At 41.3% G+C, this 18,517-nt stretch overlaps 1 protein-coding gene across 1 annotated transcript; it reads right to left on the bottom strand.

Annotated features, from left to right (window-relative positions):
* Window positions 1-654: 654 nt before the first annotated feature.
* Window positions 655-18,195, bottom strand: SERINC1 (serine incorporator 1). The gene is made up of 10 exons (XM_036380933.2): window positions 18,064-18,195; window positions 12,267-12,428; window positions 10,592-10,785; window positions 7,702-7,781; window positions 7,376-7,513; window positions 5,946-6,115; window positions 5,747-5,837; window positions 4,301-4,442; window positions 3,963-4,193; window positions 655-2,206 (listed from the first exon to the last, which is right to left on the bottom strand). Exons 1-10 carry the CDS (start codon window positions 18,100-18,102, stop codon window positions 2,068-2,070), a joined length of 1,386 nt encoding a protein of 461 aa, XP_036236826.1. The 5' UTR covers window positions 18,103-18,195; the 3' UTR covers window positions 655-2,067.
* Window positions 18,196-18,517: the final 322 nt, after the last annotated feature.

Genomic DNA, 18,517 nt, shown 5'->3' with positions numbered 1-18,517 from the left:
TGCCAGGTGGTTGTGGATTTAACAGTACCTTGTTTTCCTATCATAGTAGCTGTGCAAGGTCTGCTGTGCAGTTCCTGGAAAGTAGCTTGACAGGTTTATTGATAAGCCTCCAAAAGAAGAAAGAAAACTGGGTTTCATTAACTTCATACATACAACACAAAAACCACATTCCCCAGCTCTGGCAGTGGATCCAAGGTTTTTTTCCAAGGGAGTAATCTGGCCACTTGTACAAGGAGCTGAATCCATAGACAGAGCAGTCTGCTAATTTTCTGAATTCAGCAATTTGTTCTTTGCTACAGGGCTCAGGAACTTTGTTACAGGACTCAGTAGAAGCAGTGTTCACATGTTTTACCCGAATTTAAACAGGTGTAATCCAGTGAGGTGGCAGCAGTTGATAAAGCAAGAATGCAGTTCCAGGTGCAAAGCATGTTAGTGTTTACAAAGTGTTTACTGGGACATGGCTGCCAAGGGCATAGGACTGTCAGAGAACTTCACCCAGGCAGTTACACGTGACCTCCTAAAAGAGCCAGGGACTCACAGGTGTGCTCTGCAGCACTGTTGGTTGTTCTCAGAACAGAAGAGAGGATGAGAAGGTTACACAAACCCTTGCAATAGCCACATCTGGCAGCAGCATGAGACATCAAAAGTCATGGGACATCTTCATCCAAATTTATTTATTAATAAGGTAACAACATATTCCAAATTATTACAAGCCTTTACTAATCTTTCCATTACTGTCTCAAGTTTGACTTGACATGTCAGATTTTTTGCAGTAAATGTCAGTGTTCAGGTGCAGAATTAAAATAAAAGCTTAGAGAATAGCAACAGGAAGTCACAGTTACAAACACCACAGAAAGGGATGAGCATGACTGCTGCAGGCTCCAGGGTCACTCCCAGTCAGGCTGCTCTAGGTTCAAGTTGTAGCAAGTAACAGAGAAATTATGCAGCTTATGTACTTCAGTTACAAAGCAGCAAGCACAAAAGCATTTTAAGATTTCATAACTGCACAGGAACTATGCCTAGATTTAGACTTTCTAGGCTCAACTCCATCTCTGGCAATGGACAACAAGCAAAATACCTAATACAGTAAAAGATTTCAAGATTCAGAGCCCAAAATATTTTAGGAAACCCTTCAGTTGAAGCCTCAGTAAATGCAAACCTCCTCCTTTAGTTATTGTAACTTCGGTGCTTCTTTTTCTCCACTTTTTTTTGTTTTTAATCACAATACTCAATTCCTCCAAAGGGCTTACACAGCTTTTACCACTCAGCTCCTTGCAAACTTCATGATTGTAGCTTAGCCAAGAAAGTGGCACACAAAACAGCAATAAATTACAGCACATCTATGCTACTTGAACTACTTAAAAAACCAGTAATACTATGTAGATGCACATTGTAAACAGGTGCCTTAAAAACATGCTTCTGATACCAGGGTATTCTCCCCAGGGTGCCTGTCCTGTGTGCAATGGGACACACTGGACTGGCTCCTCTGGAGCTCCAGGTGCAAGTTTTCCCCCTCACATCTGTGCTGAAGGTACTGCTGCCCTCGGCATGGGAAAAGTCAGGCTGGTAGTGTCTTAAGTGCTGCAAGACATCCAGTGAACCCACACGTGCTCCTTTGAGTCTAACAACACTTCTCAAGGCTTACTTTGGAATCAAGGCAACAGGGATCATCAAAGGCAGATCCTTCTTCACTTGCAAAGCCTGACCTAGCACTGTTTAATTACCCTAATTAACACTTGCACTTCTTTTCCTACAACCATTTAATGCAATTGAGGGGAAAAAAACATACTTCCAAAAGCTCTCAATCTTACATCTTGTGCTCCCAAAGCACTCAAAGTAGGAGTAATCCTCTGAAAACCATCGTTACAGCAATTACCACTGAGCTCAGCTAGAAAAAGTCATTTACTGAAATGACAAGACATGATTCAAGGTGATCATGCAGGACAAAGCAGGGAATACTACCTGGACAGCACACACACATGTATTTACACCCGCACTACTACCCGGAATACTGTTTGTTTCAGAGACGCGTGGCGCTAGCACAGCCTCCCTCCAGAGCAGCACAGCTCAGTCAAAGTCGCGGTTGGTGAGAACCAGCGGAGCCACCAGAGTCCACACATACAGCACGATGCCAATCCAGCTGGAAGAGATCTTCACCCACACCGACGGCCACTTGCTGGTCATTGTCTCGTAGGAAGAATCCGGACTGTGAACCAAGGAAAAGAAAAAAGGATAATTTGCAGTTTTTTTCAATATAACATACTTGTGTTCTAAGCCACCCTTCAACACTGTTTTCACAGGAGATCATTCTCAATTCACACATCAAAGGACCCTTCTCCCAGGCAGTTCACACCAGTCTGTACAAGAACACCACTTGTATGTAGATGTCACAGGAGGTGGAAAAACAACAACAGCACAAAAAATACTCAGTATGAGAAGCTGCCAAAAAGCAGAATTACAAGGAATCTCTAACAAATCTGCAGAAAGGCAGTAAATGGATAGCACTTAGAGACAAAAAGAATGTATTTTGTCTTGCCAAAGGACACCACGGTCACAATATGACACGAATGACACTCACATGCTGAGATGTCCAAGGCAAAAAACAGAGCATTTATTTCCCCGACCTTGTTATTTATAGAATTCCAAAAGTGACCATGGATTGGAGGATGAAACTGCCACCTCTCCAACCATACTGGTCAAACCAACAGTCCATCAATTCTCTCCTCCCTCCAGAAAGGAATGCAAAACAATCATTATTTACAAGAAAAGCGTGTGAGAAACTCCATTACAAAAATGTAAACATCAGAAGGCTTAGAAGAACTTTAGAAGAACAGGGCAACATACCACCTAGAGAAACTGATCATCTTAATGTCATATTGGACCCAAGTAGGGCCACAAATCAATTTCACAGCAGGACCATCTATTAAGAGTTATTTCTGAAGGAAGTACCTTTTAGTGTTGCTTTTTTGATACAAATTGTTCTTTGCCATGCAACAAGAGACCTTAAGCTGTATTTTTTAATTCTGAAGAACATCTGATCTAGCTGGTTAGCAACATTTCACACACAGGAGGACTATTTTGTTGTTAGGATTTTTTCCAAGGATCAGCCATCATTTCCTTCCACTAAGCCCTGTCAGAGAATGGCTGTGGTTGGACGAGACCACTGAAAGTTCTCAAGTCCAGCTCCACTGTTCCAGCGGGGACACCTAAATCCAGCTGCCTCAGACAGCTTTGGAGTGCCTCCAAGAATGGAAACTCCACAACCTCCCCTGGCAACCTGCACCAGTGCTCAGTCACCCTAGCAATGGAAAAATGTTTCCTGATGTTCACAGGGAACCACATGTGTCTCAGTTTGTGCCTTTTGCCTCTGGCCGTGTCACTGGGCACCACTCAGAAGTCCTGTCTCCATCCTCTTCGCACACCTCCTTCAGGTGTTTTATACACATTGGTGAGACACCCCTTGGGCCTCCTCCAAGCTGAACAGTCCCAGCTCTCTCAGCTTCTCCTCATATCACATATGCTCTAGACCCTTAATCATCTTTGTGGCCCTTTGTGGACTCTCTCCAGTATATGCCCATGTCTCTCTCATATTGGGAAGCTCCAGAACTTGAGGAGATGGGAAGAAACATCTTCCCCTTGACCTGTTGATATAACATGTCCTTTTTCTAGCTCTCTGTACTAGACATGGGCCAAGTGTTTACTAATTTTTAATTGTTATATAATTTAGGACTTTATCCTGTTCACTTTAGCAGGATGTATTTCAGCAGTCCAGTGAATAACAAGAATCATCTAGAAAATATGGCAGGCACTTGTGAACAAGGTTGGCTAGTTTTCAGATACACTTCCCTTGAGAAGTCTCACTCAACACCTACATTCCAGAGCATGCAACTTGTGCCTCCTTGTCCAGCAAGAGACGGCCTCTTGTATGCTCATTATCAGCACATCTAATCAAACATAAATACCTGTACCAGTTGGTAAGTGTCATCATGATATACAGTGATGCCAGGAAAAGCATGAAGTGGAAGAAGGAGTAACTGTAAGTAACTCCATCCCTCTCATTATCTATAGCTCGGTGAACATCATCTCCATCATCAAGGGAGCCATCACTCCTGGGCATTCCATCCTCTATCAGTGTTGATTCATCACTGGTCAGCATCAGCTTGTTAACTTGGCTGTTGTTGGATGTCCGGATGCTGGATATGACAGGAAAGGACATAGTACAGATACCCAAATAAATACAATTTCGTATCCAACAATAAGAAGTGATACAAATTAATGTATTTTTTTGAAGGACTCTTACCTTGAATAGAGAACACACAGCAGAAACAAAACCAATCCTACAATCCCTTGCGCGTCCCACCACTGCACTACCTGACCTTGGGTCGGAATGGTGGTGCTGTTGTAACCAATGATGCTCAGCAGACTGGGGTTACAGCGCCTGTCTGTGAGGGAAATTGCATTAGAGCTTATATAAAACAAGAACAGGACAAGTATTTAATAGCACATTTCCATGCTGAATGCACAGAAATAGAAAGGAACGTCGTGACTGTGACAGTCTTTAAGTGAAATTTGAATTTAATTTTAGCCTACTGAATCTCTCTAGAGCAGGGAAATGACAGTATATGGCATAAAAATCTATGTCTTTGAGCAGATAAAAGGATTCTGAACTTATGTAAGATATGCATCAACTGCTTTACTATTCCATCTGACATCATTAGATGCAACAAAACAGAAATTTCTGTATAATAAGCTTCAGAAACTCTACTGCTAGAAAACAGGTTTAACAAACATATTCTACAGATGGGGTACCTAAGCCATCCCAGAAATGGAAAACAACGCCAGTAAGTCAGTTTTTTATTATGAGTGGTTCCCAACCCACAGCATCCACAGGTAACACTGATGAAACAGCTGAAGGTAGTAGACAATCTTATTTTCCCATAATCACTGCCTGAATTAGATGACTCATGTATTCCATGACACAGAAGCACAGAAGATTGTCCACAGCTAAGACAAAAGGGTCAGAGACCCAATTAAAACCACTAAAATCAATATCTGGTGATTTATTTTAATCATCATAATTTCTGCACTTGTTTATTTTTAGAGACATTCAACTGTTTCCAGTCACAATAAACATTGACAACATTTATTAATACTTGTTTATAAATCCTCAGTTTGGAAAAATATAATTAGTAGCATCTTGGTCACCTAAGAAACATGAAACTTGGTAGAGACGAACTCTTAGAGTCCTCAGGGGAGTTGCACTGATTTGCAAAATCTAAGCTTTAGAATACTGCAGTTCTGCCAGTAAAGAGCAGAAATTACATGCCATACAAGCAGGGGGAAAAGACATGATTTTAGCATGCTGGTTGCAGAGGGGGGGGAACTCAGAGATGTGTGGGCAAGGCCATGCTGCTATTTTATACATCCCACATTGTTGCTGGGAGCGTGGCTTTTGGGGGGAGGAAAAGGTGAGCACCTCCCAGAAGAAGGAAGAAGTGGCACTCTGCTTCCCTCTCCCCCTCAAGGGAGCTTGCCCAGACCCGCCACACAGACCCTGCCCTCCCTCCCTGCTGCCCATCCCTTCCTATCCCTCAGGAGAGTGGGCTCCTAGCAGTACATGTAGCTGAGCCCTACCATATGCACATTCTGTCACCCTGCTCTAATGCTGCCCTGCAAGAAGTGGAAGTACAATTTGCTGCTGAACTGGTTACCCAAAATGCTCTACATACATTGTTACTACACTTACCTGGCTCATTGGTCATGGCTGACCAAGTCAAATACATTGTGTAAATTGTGATCACCGAAGACTGCAGCAAACCAGATCTTGGCTGAGATTCCTAGACAAAGGAGTCACAGAACAGGGAAGTTAGGCAATCAAAAGTTGCAGGCACAATGATATTGTGATTATTGTGATAATACAGGAGGTAACAGAATCAAAATCGTACCTGAATTCTTGGCAGAATTGACATTACAGAAGCACCAATGCACAGGAGCATATTAACACTGATGAATGTCTTGTTTTCAGAACAACCTTCTGGATGAGTGTAATAAACATAAAACAAGACAATAGCTACCAGAGACAGCAGATAGTTGACAGCTGTAGCTGAGAGGAGAGCTGTGAAGAAACAAAACCATAGTTAAACTGGTTAATAACAGAGACTACTATGATTGGAATAATACTGCATGATTATCAAGTGTGGGATACAATATACAATCAGAATTCTGGGCACTGAAATGTAAAAGAAGTTCTCAAATAGCCTGTGAAGAAACAATACATGGGAATCCTGAGTCCATGCTTGATTCTCCAGTGCCCTAACAGCAACCAGGAAGAGCAAGGAGGATAAAGGAACATAGATAGCTGTACTGGACACACTTTGGCTAACAGCTTAAAAAAAGAAACTGAAGAAATACTTCAGCTTCAGAGAAGCTAACACAAAATCTCATTGCCAAATTACGTCTTAGAAAAAACACTAAATAGAGAAGCAGCCACTGAATTAAGACAGGCCATACTGTCTTCTGAAACACCTAAATTATAAAATCTGAAACACTTTATTAAAATAACATTTCTCCAGTGAGATGACTTTACCCTCCTTCACTACCTTGACCTTTCACTCAGCATATACCTTCAAAGAATGATTAACTGGCAACCAGAAAAAACAATTGTTTGAGATGATTCTACTCAACATGATGCAATAGCAAGTTACTTTGTTTTTAATCAGCACTGAAGGGCTAGCAAAAGCTATGACTAAAAAAAAAAACCAAACATCCCAAAACAAACAAACAAAAAACCCAAAACCAAAGAACCCCAACAAAAAAAAACCCCAAACTGACCCAAAAAACAAAACAAGAAAAACCCAAAAAGCTGCAGTTGCCACTTTTCTGATACTATGATGCACAGAAAGCTCCACCTGAACATGAGGAAGAACTTCTTTACTTTGTATGACTGCACCCTGGAATAGATTGCCCAGAGAGGCTGAAGAGTCTCCCTCACTGGAGATATTCAAGAACCATCTGGACACAATCCTGTGCCATGTGTGCTCCAGGATGACCCTGCTTGAGCTGGGAGGCTGCATCAGATGAGCTGCTGTGGTCCCTTCCAACCTCCCCCATTCTGTGATTCTCTGAAACTCATGCCTTGCACCCAGGGAACAGATCTTATTACTCAGAGGCTGCTGCATCTCTCCCTGCTTCCCCTTATTTAACTTGACAACAAAAGGACATCAATGGAGCTGAACTACACACCTGAGAAAATGACACTCCTGCATGAAGCAGCCCTTTCTGCATTGGTGAAATGAACTATTCAGTGAGTAACTTATTTAACACAATGCACATTAAATTAAAGTTAAAACTTGACTGTAGTATAGTCCCTCCATACCTGCATACCAGCATCTTGAGTTTCCTTCCTCCATTTTTTCAACCCAAGATTCATTCCAGGAATGGGCAAAGTCAATAAGCAAGACCAGCTGAATAAGAATAAAGCAGAATGCTCCAGCCATACCTACATAAAACCACACTAGAAGAGAAGTAAAACAAAATCATTTAAGAACCATAGGTTTACCCCCCATCACAGTGTCCCTAAACACATAGAAGCACTACAGTTACACAGCTACAATTAAAACTGTATGACATCAGCATGCACTTACTTTATTTAAAACTAAGTATGATTGCACCATGATACAGAGGAAGACAACAATCCCTCACCAGTTGTAAATGGTCCCTCTGGGATGAAGAAAGCTCCAACACTAATTGCAAGCGCCGTCGCAAATTTAAAGAACCAGAATCTAAAGGGAAATAAAAATAAGGCAACTGTTAAGTCTGGTCTAATTCATATATAAAATACACATCTTTAAGAGTTGTTTTTTTTTTTTAATTTGCTCATTCTTAACTTGCCTCAATTGAAGCAGGATAAAAATTTTATCTGCCCAAGATTTTTGCTCTCTAAAAAATTATGCTTAACCTGTGCTAGAGTGACACAGAGTTTGACACATTTCCCAGAGGTATCCTCTCACTTGTGAATTCCAAATTAGGCCAATTGTGAGCTGCTTTTTTTCTTCCTAAGAATGTTTTAAACCAGAGCAGTGAGACTGTTGGTTTGTCTGCATATCAGAAAAATGGGTTAAAAAATCTCTTTGTACTTTTAATATCAAAGATCGCATTGATGCCTACAAGACATAAAATATTATGCTGGAGCTCCCTACCAGTCTTGGCTCACTTCCTACGTGAGAGAAATATACAAAAGTCTAGATTCTTCCCATCCAACTTCAGATTCTTTAGGCCTACTGAGCTGATGAGGATTTACCACAAAAACAAAAGCAAATCACTTATCCTGCACAGAAAAGACACAATCAAGTTCCAAGTCCCTGCTTCAGGGCAGTGTCATTGGAATTTTTCTTCCAGTAAAAGACATGAACTCACAGACCATCAAAAGAGATCAGATGTTTTCAGAAAGCATACATGGGAATATCCTTCACCAATGATATAACAAACTCACCCCAAACACTAACTGTATAAATATACCCTGCATAGAGAACTTCAAACTGTTATGCCAACAAAACTGTAAGAGGTAAAGACTATTTTTTCTGATCCCAGTGACAGGCAGCTCCAAAAACAGGCATGATGCCATCTACATGCACTTCAAAACTGAATATAACACCACAAAGATATGTACCACACCCCCACAATGTCAACCACTTGTCAGTTTTTCAAGTTTTCTATCCCTTCCCATTTATTCCCATACTTTAAGCAAGTTTACTCTCTCCTGCTGGCTGTTACAATCAAGTGATGGATACCAGAAGAACAAATTCCAGTTGTGTGGAGAGGAACTATGTGAGATGACAGGAGTGTAGAATACAGAACCAAAATGGACTAACTCCCTGGGATATAAAGAGGTGACAAAATCCAGTCTGAAAGTTGAATTAAGTTGTAACATTTACAGTGCAATACAAACCCCACTAAAAGTAGTTTTAGAATCCAGTATTTTAATCAATGTCATTCTCAATAATAGAAATAGAAATGTGTTCAAGTTCATATATATTTAATCTCTAATTCTAGACTTTTTTGATGGATCTTACTGCTCTACCCCTGTTCTACAATTGAAAACAATAGTCATCTGAAATAATACCTAAAGCTGCTGTGCATTCTGTACAAGCTAGCAATTATCTTGTAGATATAATTGATTTTTTTCCATTGTCATCACAAACCTGAGGCAAGAAACCATTCTGACTTGCATTAATAAAGCAGAGAAGGTGAACATTGGCACCAAATTGTATTATTGAGCTTAACTTGCATGCAAGCATGAAAAAGTTAGTACACATATATGCAAAAACTTAATATTCTGAATATTTCAATTTACTGACAAAAAGATTACATCTCAAAATATTACTGAACATACAGACAATTTCAAAAATTAAAAGCCATAATGCTTTTCATAAAGCTCACTGTAATGCATATTATTGAAGCAACGAGTTATTACAGAAGTATTGACAGTAACGTTATTAAATATTTTACCAGCAACAGTTAAATTTTTCCTTTTATCCTAGTGCTGATGGTTAGATTGGCTAAGAAGAGCATACTGCTGTGGGTTGCATAAACAGTACCTAAATTTGTATTGGAGAGCACAACTCCAAATAAGGTTATCAAGAAGATCCCAAACACTTTAGAAAAAATTTAGGTAAAAGAACATTCCTCATTATGAAAAATCACCATGTGCCTTTTTCTGAAAAAGAACCAAAAAACAACAGAGCTCTGATACCAAATGTAGCTGAACCACTTTCTTTTTGCTTGCAACAAGCATGTTCTCCTGAACAAAGCAGGGTGGAGAGAAAGGCTGAACTGAGTTACTCTTGCTAATGCATCTTAATATGTACTCTTTCTTTTCCAAAAAAACCCAGAAGTAAACAAAGCAATATTCTTCTCAGTCTTAATTATTTTCCCCTACAGAAATAATTTGAAGCTTTTTCTCTTTTTATGTTAGACATGTTTAATCTTACTATACTGAATATAAAATATAATTTTTGGCTTAGCTGTTCATAGGTTCTGTTAAATACGGTCACCTCTAAAAAGCAGTAGTCTAAGCAATCATTGTGACCACCGAGATTAGGCACCACAAATGGTTTTAGGCTTTTCTGCATCATGTCCTCTCACAAATATTTACATTTTCCTGGTTCAAGGAGCTACATTACACATGGGCAGAACTTGGATGAAAACTACCGCTTGTGTCAGTACATAAGCTGAATTTCCACTATATTTTTCCATCTGATAATCTTAACTAAAATGAAATACAAATAAAAATTCACTGGGAAGCTCAGAAACTAGATACATAATTCATTTCTTTTTGCAGAGGGGCAACTGAGAAGATAGCAGAAAGAGAAAAGATATGTTTTATACATCTATATCGATATATATGTGTAACTGCTATAACCTTTAAAACAAAACTGTTCAGAAAAGAAAAAAAGTTCTTACAAACTTCAAAGTTAAGAGGAATATAATTCAGATGAGGCTCCTAAATATTTTTATTTCTTGAAAAAAATCTCTGTGGAATGAAACAAAAATTAATCACTAACTCATCTCAGCACTCATTTCTGCATCTTACCCATTGTGCACTGCTGCTCTGGGGTCATTGCTGCTCTTCACTTTGATCATCAGCAAGGAGAAGAGAAGGAAGAACATGGCCATGCCAAAGCACACGCGGTACACAGCCTTGTAGCCAACCAGCACATCACAGTTCACATGGCCCTGCACACCAGGAATACTTGTTCCCAACCCTCCATCACAAAATCCAGGAATCTGTGATAAATACAAGACACATCAGTCATCATTAAATGACTTCCTGTCAGTAAATGAATATTAATACATTTCCAATAATCAATTTATTAATATTGTAACATTATGTAACTATTAACACTGCTAGAAAATATGATATTGAAGGATTGCATCATTAGCTGCAGTCCAACTAGAATATCAAACACATGCAAGGAAAAAAAAAAACCTGCATAGGCAGGATAAAATAAAATAAATCTTTCTATAAAATAGTTTGAGTTGGAGAAGACCTTTAAAGCTCACCTAGACTAACCCCTCTGCCATGGGCAGGACATCTTCAACGACATCAAGTTGCTTGAGGCCCCATCCCACCTGACCTTGAATGTTTCCATGAGTGGGACAGGGATCTTATGAACAGGTTTTTTATGTTATTAGTAATTTCAGAACTTCTCAAAGAAATGCAGTTTTCCCTTGCTGATCTGAATCAAGAGATAATTAAAGATCTGTGAACTTGTAGATTTGACTTGACAGTTACTATCAGGCTTATGACATAGCTAGGAAGTGGCAGCCTGCTTACATCTCTTTAAAACAGACACAGCCTTTCCCAAAGAAAGTACCCTCCCTATCAATTAGGTGTATCTGTAATTTCCATATGAAACAGCTGAGAACATTCTCTCCAGTCACTACCAGGATATGAGCAATATCTTTCAGAAGTCAAATCATACTCCAGAAGGCTGTAATTTTCTTTCCTAGGTGACTAACATGGCTCTCACTGAAGCTCTAAAGTGGTAACTATACAAACCTACAATACACATTTACAGGTGAATAATTTGGGAGGAAAACCATGAAAATCATGCCTAACCAAAGCTACTATCTACTGAAAAAAACTTAAGACTGCAAAACAGAACTGAAGTACATGCAACCCAAGTTCAAGGAACCTGTAAGCTCTACTGAACTCACATTACCATTCTCCAGTTTTATATTGCATCTTCATATAGCTAATAAACTGTAAGATCCTACAAAGTCTTCCTAATTCCCTGGGTGGAAAACAGGCTACTATGATGAGTGAAAAATATTTTTGTTACACACTGCAGACTTTAAAACAGAATTTTAACTAGTACAGCATGACAAAACTAGAAGGATCTTAGGGTGTAGTTATTTTTTTTAACCACAACCACAATAAAAATCAATTAAGTGCCATAAATACAAGCATCTCAATAATACTTAATTTGGAACTACACATACATAAATTTTCTTGTTTGATGCAAAATTTTATTTTTTCTGCTCTGAGCACTTAAAGAAGAGGCTTTACCTCAAAAGAGTGCTTTTCATTTATAGAGGGATCTTCCCACAACTTCTTTGACTCACAAACAAATTAATGGTGACTGTGAAGCACAGCTGGTAGTAAAATGACATATTTCCAAATAAAACCCATGCTTTTCAAGATGTCAATTACTATTATTTGTGACATTTGTTCTCCCAAAAATGCTAGCAATAAATAACCTGACCTTCTTCAGCTGCTCTTCCATGCCTGGTATTAGCATCACACAGGCGACGCTCACGCCAAGAAGCAGAAAGAAGGCATAAATCAGCCGCGTTATGGTGGAGTTGTTTCCACTGGGGCAGCATCGGCAAAGCAGGCACGGGGCACTTCCACACAAGCATGGTATCTGACAAAAAGACAGAACATGAATTATTTAAGAAGCTTTGGATTACTAGATTTCAATATTTAATCAGGCTGCGCAGATCATCAGATATGATGGAAAATTACTCATCCTGTGCACCCCACCATTGGTGCAGACTAAGTTACGTGCTACACAGCCACCAAACAACAGCGCTTCCCAATGCGCCGCTGCATGGTGAAATTAGTGATTTCTAATACTTTTCAATGATTAGAAGTAATCATTTAGCCATTCAGAAGAAATAAAGACTGGATTCAGGCTCATTTGTTCTCTTGAGTTTTATTTCATTTCAGCCAAATGACATGCAAGGAATGCTTTTGTTAGCAACTACATCCTCCCTTCCACAGCTGCAGAGACTAAACAAACACACCACAGGAAAAAGATACGACACAACTGCTATGTAGGTACACTCTCAGCACCTGGCACAGCTGGGATAAAATCCTCATTGGGGCCACAAATATTTCCAAAACACAAAAAAACAGGTGATAGAGATTAAATCTTAGGTTGCAAACTATTTCATATTAGCAGTTACTCACAGATCACATGATTCTGTTAGTCTGCAAAATTAACTTATGAAATGTAAAAGTTACAAACAGTAAGAACAGAGCAAATATGCAGAACATGTCTTATTGATACCAAATATCAACAGCAAAAGTTGATATTTGATATCAATACTGTATGATACTGATACCAGTATCATGGTATCATGGGGAATGCGGTACAGTTGTAATACTACAAGGGGGGAAAACCAAACAGACAAAATTTACCTGTGTTTAATTCTCACATAGAAAATTGTGGGAAGAAAAAAAGGGAGCTGTTTCACCAGGAAAAGGTTGGGAAGCAGGGAACAATTCTCTGCCACGTGCAGTGTGACAATTTGGGATGTAAAAGAAAGGCAAGGTCCCACAAGTAAACATTAGCCAAAGGAGGAAAGTTACAATCAGAATGTGTGATGACTGGCTTCTCTGAGCTACAACAAACCATGACACAGAAAGATACAGAACAGGGTTAAAACCCAGCTTCTCCCCCAGCACACATCCAGGGACAACTCCACCATGGGACAAAAGCCACAGGTGTCCACCACTGTATGAGAGACACTCAGTCACCGAAGGACAGCAGTAGTTAGAGGGCCACATGACCAGGACATTCCAGTCACCCAGTATGACAGGCATGTGTCAGAAGGAGTTCTCAGCAGTTTAATCATATGACAACCAAAAATGCCAGCAGTCCGCTGCTACCGGAAGAGCCCCAGGGGTTGCCGGGAAAAGCAGACAGACTGCCACAACACTCCAGAGAAGCCCTCCGGACAAGGCCGATTATCATTCCTACAGTTTCAACCAGACTCACACACCGAACCCACAAACTTTGTCTTTTAAATAACTTCCCTGTATTCTTTTTGGTACATGTTCCTTCCCAAGGAGCCAACAATCTTCACTCCACTACGCTACAGAATCATCTTTAAATTGGCAAACTTCACCATTACATTTGTCTGCTAAACCACTGAAACTAGGCAGATTCTCATTGTAAGTATTTTGGGATGTAATAGTTATTATATTGCCCCTTTTTACCTTCTCCTCCACTCAGTGCAGCACAAATAATTTGAAAGCATTGATTATAGGAGATATCATTTCAATATAATAAAGAAATTTTTTAGACTGAGAGCAACCAGTCCCTGCAACAACCTCCCTGAGGATATGGTAGAGTCTCCATCACTGGAGGTGTTCAAGATGCAACTGGACAGGGTAGCACATCCTCCCACTCAGGCCCTCCTCTTCATAAAAGATGGAGTAGGTGGACCTTTGAGCCTGCTCTACGACTGCAAGCAACTACACTACATCTACGCTTCGTAAGCAGGAAACGTATGGCAAATAGTCTTCAAATGCATCAGAATTTTACAGTACTACTGTCCTTACACTATTTCCTACAAACACAAATAACCTTTCCAGTGAAAAATATCTCACTTCTCTGTTCAAAAAACTACTTTCTTGAACTAATTCTGTCTGCATTAATATTTCTAAACATACTTTTGAATAAATGGTTGAGTTTGGCAGAATAGAATATATAATTAAGCTCATCTGCTGCAGAAAACATGGGAACAGAAGCACTGGTTACAAAAATTCACTTCTGTAAGGAATCCCAATGTTTGCTACATACCTAAATAATTCAAGCAACTTGCTCTTTGCCTCAGTGGAAGCACAAGCATGAATGCTTCTACAGACAGGAGAGACTTGCAGTAGTTGAAATGAAGATGATTGTCTCCACCTCACTGGGAAACAATGTGCCTCAAGAGAGGCCATACACCTCACTGGAGTGTCTGAGCTCCAAGACCAGCTTTTAAAACGTTTTGCCCCTAAACAGCTCATGCACATCCACCTCTGAACAAGAGACACCTGTTGATACATGACACTATTCATACAAGCTGGCTCCTTACACAAGGAATCATATTACAGTCCAATTCTCTCTTCCTTTGGCAAAAGAGAATAAGATACATACCATTCCAACAAAATAGCAGTATACTAACAGCAAAACTACTTGTTACAGACTTCACAAAGAACAGGAACCAAGGAACATTCAGCCCATGGAATTCAGCTTATCAGCAGAGGAGACAAGGTGAGTTCCTGCCACTTTCTTCCTAAATTTAAAGCACGCCTCCCACAAAAATTTCAGTAGTACACACAGCAAGATACTACCATGGAGATCAAAGCTCAACTCCCCAGTGTGACTCAGCTTAGTCACAGATGCAGACAAAAAGTTACTCCACAAGTACTTTTTTCATTTCCTTCCATAAGGAAGCTTAGACAAAAGTTACTCAGACACAACTGAATAAAATCTATTGCCTTCCAGAAACTTTACTTACCTACCAACTCATATCCCTTTACATTTTTGAGGAAAAATAAGCAGCTCAATGGTGTTTACTAAGGCAAAATAAGAAAAGACAAACCCACACACCTATTCTGGGATCAGCCAGCAGGGCATACAAGTTAATTCATGCCTGAGACACGAGTCATTTCATTCCCCAGGGCAGTGGAAACTGCATGAGGAACATGTTAACAAGATGTATACTGAAGGAGAGAGGAGACAAAAAACCCCACAAAATCATGGAAGGACAAACTTTACTGCCCTTGATGCACACAGAACAAGTTTTTAATATTAACCATAATCTTCCTACTGGAGTAAAGACTAAATGATTATATATTGAATTAATTATTTGCAAAAACACTAAGCCCTTGATGTGCCTAGTCAAGGTTTAGCTACATCATCCCTACTCTTAAGCTTATAGACACTGAATTAATCAAGATCTTTGCCTTGACAGAGAATATTAAAAGAGCAAAACAGCAGCTCAGCTGTTTCAGAGAAGAGAACAATAGAGGCAAGACACAGCAGAGGGAAAACAGTGCTGCCTTACCAACCTAGGCTGACAGGAGCAGAAGACTTTTGCTGAGATGGCTCTGCTCTTATGGCTTTGGCCTCAACCTCATCTCTGACAGGCTCCCCTTGCTCTTAAAAATGCTAACGTGAAGCACTCCCTCATCAGCACAGGGGAGCACAGAGCAGTCACACACAGCAGCAGCACAGCACAAAAGCACAGGAGACACAAGCACGGCAGGAGGCCTGAGCAGAGCGGCTCTGCACAGCACAACACGGGGCCCTGCGGAGGAGCAGCAGTGACAGCAGCGTCCCCAGGGGCAGGGCAGCTTTGCCGGCCGTGCCACAGCCCGCACCACACCAACCCCACTGCATCTGGTCCTGCGGCTCCCTCGCCCTCACTGGGTGCTTCCTTCTCAGAGCCACAAACTGAGTTTGTACTGACATATCCCTAGAGAGCAGCGTGGACAGATTCTCCTGCTCAGAACTGCTGTACAAGCTTCAAGGGCTGATTAGCTGTGGTTTTAAATGTGGAAAGAAAATGATCCCTATAAAGCCACCAGGGGAAAGTAAAAAATAATACCAACAAAATCTACTCACCCTGATTTGTTTGGGCACTTTAAAGGAAGGGACAGGGGTTAACTAGTCACAGTAAATCTGATTTAAGATTATGATTTCATGGAAATCATTTTATCTAACAGGCTGAATTTCTCTGCAGAAAAACAATCAAGAACAAGTAGACAGGGGTTCTTCAAACAATACAAACACCACCCAGTTGTCAGAGAGGCTGTTTATGAACTTGAAAATGCAGTATATATTAACTCAAGTATTTGAAATAAAGTCTATAGTCACAATGTCATGAAGTATTTAACAATAATTAAAAATAATACTGTTAACTATATCCAGTTAGTAATTCAAGCCTAACTGGCTAAACCATTAAGTAGTATTTAAAATGTTAATGAGAGCAAAATGAACCCTGACAGTAATTAGTTAAAAGGATATTATCAGTGTTCTAGTTGATTATTTACAGGCATATCAGCCTGGAGGTTAATTTATGCAGATTTTCCAATTCTATGATAATTTCATATAATTTGTACATGAGATTAGGGGATTATGGATCATCTCTCTTAATTAAAGGTCACTCTGTACTAGAAGAGCCCAAACCAATACATTCAGATGTAGGAGCCTGGATAAATATGAGGTCTTGTTATATCACTAGAAGTGTGTGCACGAATGCTCTAATAATAAGTAATTTAATTTGATTCATGCATGGTACAATTATTTTTGGTATTAAAAATTCAGATTTTCACAATCCCAGTGACATTCTTACTGCAAACATCTAAAAACTCACAAACCACTTGACTGTGTCAATATAGACAGGGACTAGACTTGGAAAGACATATGCCTTATTGATATCCCTTATTGATATCCCTTATTGATAAAAAAGCAGTGTCTCAGCTGAACTCTTTACCAACTTCTTCGCTTTCCTGCATCGTGCCAAGAGTCTTAATGCCATCTCAATCTACTGCTTCCCATGAACAAAAATCACCTGACTGACGTGGTGACACATTACCACGGATTACTGTGCCGCCAGGAAAGGATGGCTCGGCGAGACAAAGATGCTACAAAGGGTGGAGCTGCTACAGACAAAGCCGTAATAAAGAGGCATTAAATACAAATATTAGAATCGGGGAAACGTGCGGGTTTTGATTTTCCCGAAAGAAACGCTGAGTTCAAAGCATTTGACCGGTCTCTTTAGAGATTCGGGGAGAGGTGATTTCAGCGGACACCGCGGAACCTCCCGCACAGCAACGCGGATTAAGCGGCGCCCAGCAGCTCGACAGGCCGGCCTGTCTGGGTTAAGGACGAAGCTCCCCACAGCACCGGCCAAACGGCTCCGACGGATCCCTGGGGATCCCGGGAGCAGCCCGAGAGGGACCACGGCGGGGCCCGCCCCCTCCAGCGCGGCGGGGAGAGAGCCCTGCCCGGCGGAGCGGGGGCCGCGGCCACTGGGGCGGACAGAGCTCGGATGGGGCCGGGCAGGGGCCCGCCAGCCTCCCCGTGCCGCGGGAGCAGGAGGGAAAGCAGCGCCGCAGCCGCCCTGGGTGGCACAGGCGTGGGGAGGCGGCGGGCGAGGCCCGGGTGCGGAGGGAGGGAAGGAAGGAGGGGGGGGGGAAAGGACCGGCCGCCGGCTCCGAGCCTGCGGCGGGCAGGGAAAGGCAAGGAGGGACCCCCGCGCCGTCCGCGTTCACCTTACCCAGCTCGCCATGGAGCAGAGGCCCAGGACGCTCCCCATGGTCCCCGGTGGGCTCGGGCTCGGGCTCCTCCAAGATGGAAGCGGCGGCTCCCGACGCCGTTGTTTACTGCTGCCAGCGGCGCTTCCGGCCGGCTGACGGCGCGGGCACGTCACTGCCGGCCTGGCACGGGAATGCGCTGGGATTGTGTGGGGCCGGGGTGTTCTTGGGGATCGGGGCTCTGTACGCCTCAGGCCTAATAATCACAGAATCACAGAATCACAGAATAATGAGGTTGGAAGAGACCTCTAAGATCATCAAGTCCAACCTATGCCCTAACACCTCAACCAGACTATAGTACCTAGTGCCATGTCCAGTCTTTTTTTAAACACATCCAGAGATGGTGATTCTACCACTTCCCTGGGAAGAGCATTCCAGTACTTAATTCTTCTTTCGGTGAAAACTTTCTTCCTAATA

This window comes from Molothrus ater, chromosome 3 (genome assembly GCF_012460135.2).
Source record: "Molothrus ater isolate BHLD 08-10-18 breed brown headed cowbird chromosome 3, BPBGC_Mater_1.1, whole genome shotgun sequence".
Taxonomy (NCBI): domain Eukaryota; kingdom Metazoa; phylum Chordata; class Aves; order Passeriformes; family Icteridae; genus Molothrus; species Molothrus ater.
Note: the sequence above shows the minus strand (reverse complement) of the source record. Positions and strands in the feature narration are given on the sequence as shown.

What these genes read in the sequence shown, in the direction of transcription:
- SERINC1 (XM_036380933.2), bottom strand. Translation starts at nt 18,102, where the DNA reads ATGGGGAGCGTCCTGGGCCTCTGCTCCATGGCGAGCTGG. An exon ending in TGGAAGAGCAGCTGAAGAAG is followed by an intron (nt 10,786 to 12,266) that starts GTCAGGTTATTT and finishes TATTTATCACAG; the next exon opens with ATTCCTGGATTTTGTGATGG. An exon ending in AGAGCAGCAGTGCACAATGG is followed by an intron (nt 7,782 to 10,591) that starts GTAAGATGCAGA and finishes ATTTCCCTTTAG; the next exon opens with ATTCTGGTTCTTTAAATTTG.